Source organism: Hypomesus nipponensis, chromosome 10, assembly GCF_054491055.1.
Source record: "Hypomesus nipponensis isolate SF chromosome 10, ASM5449105v1, whole genome shotgun sequence".
Classification (NCBI taxonomy): Eukaryota; Metazoa; Chordata; class Actinopteri; order Osmeriformes; family Osmeridae; genus Hypomesus; species Hypomesus nipponensis.
The window spans coordinates 18075001-18083551 of record NC_140370.1 but is presented as its reverse complement, the minus strand read 5'-3'; the positions used below and the strand labels follow the sequence as shown (position 1 = coordinate 18083551).

The following is an 8551-nucleotide window of genomic DNA, read 5'->3' as shown; positions in this document are numbered from 1 at the left end:
GTGAACACGTACACACACACACACACACAGACAAATACACTGTGGACATCATCATCATCGTCACGGTTTACCAACCCTGGTGCAGAAGAAGGGAATGTTTTGAAACAATCATTAAAAGACCCGCTTACAAGGTAACACTCACTAATGTTAGCACCACACACTCCATCTCTTTATCCTTTCCTACTTCGTCCTGTCTGCCTGGTATTGGACAGTTTTCATGGCCTCGTTGGCTGTCTGGAGAGGAGAGGAGGAGGGGGGGTGAGAGGGAGGAGGAGGAGAGGAGGGGTGAGAGGGAGGAGCAGAGGAGGAAGTGGGGTGAAAGGGAGGGAGATAGAGAGGATGCGGGATGAAAAGAGAATGTTGTATTTTGGCATTGCAGGGCATGTGGCATGCAGGATGTTAAACAGGAACACCTTGAAGAGGGGGAGGGGGGGGTACAGGTGGGGAGGGGGGGGTACAGGTGGGGAGGGGGGGTACAGGTGGGGAGGGGGGGTACAGGTGGGGAGGGGGGGTTACAGGTGGGGAGGGGGGGTTACAGGTGGGGAGGGGGGGTTACAGGTGGGGAGGGGGGGGTACAGGTGGGGAGGGGGGGTACAGGTGGGGAGGGGGGGTACAGGTGGGGAGGGGGGGGTACAGGTGGGGAGGGGGGGTACAGGTGGGGAGGGGGGTTACAGGTGGGGAGGGGGGGGTACAGGTGGGGAGGGGGGGGTACAGGTGGGGAGGGGGGTTACAGGTGGGGAGGGGGGGTACAGGTGGGGAGGAGAAGGAGGGGGATGGTAGGAGCATAAGTACTCTGTATGCCAAATGCAGTGTGATGCATGATGGGTATTGCAGTCTAGAGGCCTTGTTCTGTAGGCTCTTGTCCCATCACAGTAAAGCTGTAAAGACGCTATAGGTCCTTAGAATCTGAGAAGCTAATCCGAGGGAGATAGTGTCACAGACAGCCAATAATAGACGAGCGCATATCTCAAACAGACAATGGCCTGCGACCTCACCACCCAGCCAACCAATCCAAAACTCACAACATGGCACAGTTCTACTTCTCTACACTTTATAAATAAAAAATATACACATATTCTGAAAGATCATGTCTCAAGCAAGTGCACATAGCTACTGAAGTCTATATTCAGCTTTAAATCAAGTTTAAGGTGTAAAAAACTGTTTGTTCCAGCTTGTGGCTGTTCTAAACCTTGTCCGTAGGAATGCTGGGACATTTCCAACCACACTTTCTCTGCCAGCCAGCCCTCCAACCAGCCCTCCAACCAGCCCTCCATCCCATCCCCCTCTTCCACGGCCCCTCCAGGTCCTGGGGTTGATAAGACTGGCCCTCCATCCCACCTCCGGCTGACGTCAGCTCAGTTCCACCCCAACCTCGCAGTCTGCCCGGCAACCAGTGACAGCTGCTCACTTAACTGCTTTAACCGACACACCACATTGGTCTGTTCTAGAACTAACTATGGAACATTCCAGAACACCACGGCCCAATCACAGACAACCAGGAAGATACAGCCTGCCTCTTCAACACAGTCTAGATATTCCTCCATTCAGATTGGTCCTCTTAGCACAAGACATTTATTAGGAATTTGGCAACGATGCTACGACAGATATAGATAGAATATGCTTTTTAAAACGTTTAAAATACCAAAATAAAAGAAAAAGAAAAACATCAAAAAATAAAACAAGACAAACATTGGATTGTTCTACTTCTACATAGCCGAAGCTGCTATGGCTTCTTATTTAGAAAATATCTATAATTCATTCTAAGTATATTACAGTCACACGGAATATAAAAATATCAAATATCACTGTGACGATAAGAAAACATGACGACCTGAACAAGCTGCAATATTGCTATGGTTACCACCACTGGCCTATGATATCACGACCCCTCCTCCAACAGTACAGCCAATCAGCTGGCCCGGAGCACGGAGGGAGGCGTGGTCAGAGTCAGATGGCTGTGTCCCAAAAGACGGTGGTCTGGGAGGGGTAGGGGGGTGGCCGGAGCTGTTTACCCCCCGGACCATGCCCCCAGACGGGCAGAAGGGGGCTACTCTCCTGCTTGCAAGGGCTTCTCTCTGGAAGTCTGTCCGCCTTGCAAGGACTTCTCTCTGGAAGTCTGTCCGCCTTGCAAGGGCTTCTCTCTGGAAGTCTGTCCGCCTTGCAAGGGCTTCTCTCTGGAAGTCTGTCCGCCTTGCAAGGGCTTCTCTCTGGAAGTCTGTCCGCCTTGCAAGGGCTTCTCTCTGGAAGTCTGACCGCCTTGCAAGGGCTTCTCTCTGGAAGTCTGTCCGCCTTGAAAGGGCTTCTCTCTGGAAGTCTGTCCGCCTTGCAAGGGCTTCTCTCTGGAAGTCTGTCCGCCTTGCAAGGACTTCGCTCTGGAAGTCTGTCCGCCTTGCAAGGGCTTCTTTGGGGGACTCTGTCCACCCTAAAAGGACTACCATCTGGAAGTCTGTCTGGCTTGCAGGGGCTCCGCTGGGGGGGCCTCTGGGGGGGCCCCTGGGGGGCCTGCCTGGAGCGGATCTGGGCACACAGGCTCCTCTTCCTCTCGATCTGCTCCAGCATGGTGCTGTCTCCACACATCCAGGGCATCTGGGGCACCTGGGGGCAGATACAGGATGGGAGGGTGAGCTCCAGTTGTGCAAGAAGAAGGGGCACTAGGAGAGGATGGAGTATGGATAAACACACACACATGCCCAGCAGCTCTTACCTGGCTGTGCTGTGTTTCCGGGCCCTGTCTGTGTGGGGTGCCCATTGGAGAGGGGGTACCAGGGGTGGAGGGGGAACGACAATATTTGGACGTTGTTTTCAACTCTGCAGAAATAGAATCACAGTGTTTATTTTCCTGTTTACTCAAATGACCTCAGGTATTGATGATGGACAAAGACCCATGACGGATTATCATGGAATGTCTTGATCTGCAGTCTGCAAATGCTCTTCCTCTGAGCTGTACCCTGGAGCTAGAGAAATGGGTGGCAGCTTCTTGTTTGGCTTTAGCGCACGGATGCTAACTAGCTCTCCACAAAATGAGAGGTGAGCAGGAATAAAACAACAAAAATACTCAAATGAGATAGACAACATGCCAGTTTGTGTTGCAGGAAGTGACTCACCAGGAGTGGAAGTCCCCAACACCATGGGGGGGGCAGGAGGACTTCCTGACTGTCTACCGTGACGAGTAGGGGTCGCCGTCGACGACTGTTGCCGCAGCACCCCATTCCTTTCTGGTGTCTTCAATTGGTCGGCGCCATGGTTACCGAGGTCCCTGCTGTCTGGTGTGGGCGTAGCCTCAGGGGTGAACCCGCCCCCAGTGCCGCCCCTGTGCTTCCTCCCCTCACCACTAGGGGAGCCCTTGTCTCCGGCTTCTGGTTGGGGGGGTTCTGAAGCTCCGTTGCATCTCTGGTCATTGCTGTCTCTCTTCACCTCCACCTCTCTCCTCCCCTCCTGGTCTCTCCTCACCTCCTGGTCTCTCCTCACCTCCTGGTCTCTCTTCACCTCCACCTCTCTCCTCCCCTCCTGGTCTCTCTTCACCTCCACCTCTCTCCTCCCCTCCTGGTCTCTCCTCACCTCCTGGTCGTGACTCATCGGGTCCCTGCTGTCTCTCCGAACCTCCAGCCCGTTTCTGTAAGGATCCTGCCTGGGCAGCAGCTCTGGGGGCTGGTTGATCCGGTCCCTGCTCTCCTGCCTGGCGCCCAACCCACTCTTCCCCCAGTCCCTGCTCTCCTGCCTGGCGCCCAACCCACTCTTCCCCCAGTCCCTGCTCTCCTGCCTGGGCAGCAGCTCTGGGGGCTGGTCCAGGGGCTTGTCCCTCCCTTCTCCCCGGCCCTCCAGGCCCCCCCAGACCCGGTCCCTGCTCTCCTGCCTGGGCAGCAGCTCCGGGCCTCTGTCCTGCTGCGACTCCAGACCCATCCTCAGCAGGTCCTTACTGTCCCTGCGGACGGCCATGTCCCCCGGTCCTCCCTCTCCTCTCCCGCCTCCCCCCCGGTCCTTGCTACCCCTCCTCCCCTGCAGGGGAGCCTCCAGGCCCCCGTGGTCAGTGGAGTCACGACATGCCGGGGCCGAGGGTTCCACGGCGCTGAGGCAGCGGTCCCGGCTGTCCCTGCGTAGCGGGGGTGGTTCCAGGCTGTTGAAGGCCCGGGGGTCCCTGCTGGTGCGGTGGGAGGGGAGGGGCTCCACGCTGCTACAGCCCCGGTCCTTGGGATCGCGGCGGTGGGCGGAATCTTTGTCCTTGTGGGTGGAGTCTTTGCTCTTGTGGGAGGAGTCTTTGCTCTTGTGGGAGGAGTCTTTGCTCTTGTGGGAGGAGTCTTTGCTTTTGTGGGAGGAGTCTTTGTCTTTGTGGGAGTGGCGCTCCTTGCTCTCGCGCTTGGACTCCTTGTTGTTGCCGTGGCGATCCTTGCCGTCGCGGCGAGACTCTCCATGAGACCGGCTCTTGGACTCGGCTGGAAGGCAAGCGGACACAGTCACACCTCATCTCTCTGCCTTCACATCAGCGCTCAGTAACTATCCTCTTTACGCTTCTCTAAACTCTGAGGTTCACGTTTAAGCCTGTTCAGTTCCATTTAAAAAACTTTAATCCATATCTTTGCAAACCAACCCAACTTCCTTGTGATGTAATTCATGGCTGTTCTTTGTCTGTCCTAGTATACAGCTTGTGTACCACAGAGAGCTGATTTCACTACTGCATCCAGTAAGTCTGGACCATTATTGAACCACAACACACCTTAATACATCAACGTTTGTGTATATAATCACTGGTTTGAAATCATTTCATATATATGTCTTGGAACACTTGAAGCATTTTCTGTGGTCTGAGATAAGCTGGTCCTTCATGAAAAAAGTTGTGATGTGGATGCAGTACCCCTGTCCTGCCGCGAGAGTGCAGCATGCAGTACCCCTGTCCTGCCACTAGAGTGCAGCATGCAGTACCCCTGTCCTGCCACTAGAGTGCAGCATGCAGTACCCCTGTCCTGCCACTAGAGTGCAGCATGCAGTACCCCTGTCCTGCCGCGAGAGTGCAGCATGCAGTACCCCTGTCCTGCCACTAGAGTGCAGCATGCAGTACCCCTGTCCTGCCACTAGAGCGCAGCATGCAGTACCCCTGTCCTGCCACTAGAGTGCAGCATGCAGTACCCCTGTCCTGCCGCGAGAGTGCAGCATGCAGTACCCCTGTCCTGCCACTAGAGTGCAGCATGCAGTACCCCTGTCCTGCCACTAGAGTGCAGCATGCAGTACCCCTGTCCTGCCACTAGAGTGCAGCATGCAGTACCCCTGTCCTGCCGCTAGAGTGCAGCACCTCTGTGTGGGACCAGAGTCCAGAGCTGCTGTTTTCTTTGACTGCTGTCACGGAGATGGTCGCCTTGGCACACACACACCAGACCCCCACCCCTCGGCTTGAAGCAACGGCCCCGGTGGATGTAGGTGGTATTGTATTTACGGTTAGGTTCCCGACTCTTCTGGTCGTTTTTATTACATTAACTCCAGTCAACATTTACATGTAAACATTTTAAATGTAAATGTCAATTTACAAAACTATCTCCCCCAATAATTTTAGTTTGATTCTCGAACCTGCTCATACTACAAGCTTTTTCATAGAATAATTTTTCCTGATTTTTGAGCTATGGTAAGTCTACATTATGGAAGATTTCGGTTACCAAAATAACTATTAAGCTTTCTTTACCTGGCGAGAACAACGATGGAGCTGTTCATGTTAACAGTTTATTTCATCCGATACAATGCGTTGTAAATCATACTCATATCATGAAGAAAAAAAGCTACATATGTAATGAGTACCATCTAGAATAGCCCTATATTTAGCCCTATAGCCTAAAAAACAAGTGAAAGGAATACTATACAATCAAAGAATACATTTCCGTTAAGTTTGGATCATGTCTCTGATTCTTATTGGACTTGTACCCCATTCTGCCCATAGATTCTGTAACTGCAATGCCTTAGCTCACACGCGCGTAACCATATAAATCTATGCTCGCGACTGGTTGTCTCAAAGTATGACGTGTACAGCTAGTTGCAAGCGTGCACGAGGTCTTGGAGCTAGGGAAGAAAAGAGCCACTGCCATAAAAGTAGTTTACTCTAGTTATATTAACTCTATGACACACACGCACATACCCCCCCCACACACACACACAGTTGACACGAACAAACCAGTAGCCACATCTCAGCTACCAGACACACTGTAGATGCGCCACACACCAGGTGACACGAGGGTCTGGGCACAGGTCACCAGCAGATCTGATTGTGTCTGCTGTGTGTGTGTGTGTGTCAACTGAACTTTATGTGTGTGTGTGTGTTGGGGGGGGGGGGGTGGTGAGTGTGTGCATGTGTGTCTGCTTAAATAAGGTGATTAGCCAGTGAGTAAATGGGTCATACTTTATACTGAGGCTGTCTCTATCACCATGGAGATTGAACAGCCATGAACCAATAATCTTCTCCTCAGCAGATAGGGGAGGGTCTGCAAACTGAATCTGACCAAGCAGAGAGGAGATTCCTGGACCCCAGGTGGAACACCATAGGTGATGGGGTAGAACTAACCGTCTCCGTAGCAACACCCCAGTCAAGAGTATAGTCACATGTACACTGTCTGTGTGTGTGTGTGTGTCACACATACAAAGTTAACGTGTGTGCGTGTGTGTGTGCATGCATGCATGTGTGTAAATATATGAGTCACATATACATAGCTAACAGACCATAATATGCATCCGTATCGTTCAGTTGACTGAGTTTTAGAGAATAATGACTGAATCATCAAAAAACACATGGTGTAACTGCCCTGCACGCACTATACAAGAAGAAGATGCTGATTTGAGACAGGAAGTACATCAGCACAAGAGTTCTAACACCAAGATGCCCCACAATGTCACATGACCCCCATCTCTCTCCTGATTGGCCAGATCAGAAGGTCTCTCCAAATGCTGATTGGGTCAAAGGAGGAGTGTTGTGTGAGTGAGTCACAAATAATCAGCCAATCAGAGTGAGGGCTGCAGCCTTGCAGGAGAATCCTGCTTCCATTCAGCTGGAGACCGGTGAGTTGTGTTTTCTGATTGGCTTAGAAGCTCGAGGGAGAGAACAGGCCAATCACAGAGTTCCTTCCTCTGTTGCTATGCATTGCTATGTGTTGCCATGGAAGGTTGCCTAGAGAGCAGAAAGCTGATTGATGTGTTTCTCCTCATATCAGGAGATGGCTCTGATATTCCGTGGTTACCACCCCAACATCTGATTTTCCGTGGTTACCACGTCAACAGAACTCCCTCGAGGAGCTTGTCTCCGCGCTCCAACAGCTCAGCTGTGATTGGATAAGGGGGACAGGACACGCAATGACACACTTCCCGTTCTGCAGATCCTTCCTGTCTGTCTGAACCAGGACCACCTGTGTGTCTGCTGGAGGGTCAGTGTTGTTGACTGGTTTCAGCCAGAGTGCAGCAGCTGTCTGGCTGTGGTCCCTTAATCCCCGCAGATTAAATAATCTGATCTCCATCGGAGCACTGTGGCCATGCCAGATTAAAGCGGCTCTTGCAAGAAGTGGAGCATGCTCCAACAGGAAGCCTGCCAGGGGTACTTCCCAAATGAGCGGGATTTCGGCATGTTTGAGCATCGTAAAACAGCATTAAAGCAGAGCTTCTTTAATGAGGCTACTGTAGACCTACAGAAGGACACTGAACACTGCTAATCACTCTGACCACTGGCCCCAGTCACGCCTTGCTGCAGAGTGCTGTCATGGAGCAGTTCTGCTGAAGAAACACAGGGTGGAGACCACAAACCTGGCAACCTAACTGTCTCACAGCCAATCAGACAGCAGGGTGTCTGTTACCCCCAACTGTACAACGAGAGGAGGGTGGTAACAGGGGAAGAGAGAGAGATGGAGGCAAGAGAGAGGTATAGGAGGAGAGAGAGAGGTAGAGGAGTAGAGAGAGAGGTAGAGGAGGAGAGAGAGACAGAGGTAGAGGAGGAGAGAGAGAGGTATAGGAGGAGAGAGAGAGGTAGAGGAGGAGAGAGAGAGGTAGAGGAGGAGAGAGAGAGGTATAGGAGGAGAGAGAGAGGTAGAGGAGGAGAGAGAGAGGTATAGGAGGAGAGAGAGAGGTAGAGGAGGAGAGAGAGAGGTAGAGGAGGAGAGAGAGACAGAGGTAGAGGAGGAGAGAGAGAGGTAGAGGAGGAGAGAGAGAGGTAGAGGAGGAGAGAGGTAGAGAGAGGTAGAGAGAGATAAGAAAAAACAGGACGGATTCAACACGTCCGATCAGCTGAAACAAGAAACAGGAAACTCACTCTCTCCGGGCTCCTTGGACTTCCTGCTGCTGGCGTTCTTCTTCAGCATGTTCCGCCCGGTGGTGAACAGGTTGGTGAGCTCGTCAAGGGGGCTGGTGGGGGTGCGGGACCTGCCCCCACCCAGAGACACGTTCTGCATGGAGCCGTGCAGCCGGCAGTCCTGGGGGGGGGAGCCTTTCCCGTGGGGGGTGGCTGAGGCGCTCCGCGGGAGCCCTCCCGGGGGGAAAGGCAGGGCGGGGTCGAAGGGCGGAGCCCTCATCAGGCTGAGGGGAGTGAGGCAGCGGC

General features: G+C 52.9%; 1 protein-coding gene across 1 annotated transcript in view; it reads right to left on the bottom strand.

Annotated features, from left to right (window-relative positions):
* Positions 1–1312: 1312 nt before the first annotated feature.
* The window catches only part of nyap2b (neuronal tyrosine-phosphorylated phosphoinositide-3-kinase adaptor 2b), a 17328-nt gene continuing 10089 nt past the window's right edge, over positions 1313–8551 (bottom strand). Inside the window, exons 3-7 of the mRNA XM_084707826.1 lie at positions 8267–8551; positions 3105–4430; positions 2705–2808; positions 2471–2595; positions 1313–2104 (exon numbers count right to left, since the gene is read on the bottom strand). The exon at positions 8267–8551 is cut by the window's right edge and continues 768 nt beyond it. Of these exons, the coding sequence (XP_084563952.1) occupies positions 1948–2104; positions 2471–2595; positions 2705–2808; positions 3105–4430; positions 8267–8551 (1997 nt within the window). The 3' untranslated portion in view covers positions 1313–1947. The remainder of the gene's footprint in view (positions 2105–2470; positions 2596–2704; positions 2809–3104; positions 4431–8266) is intronic.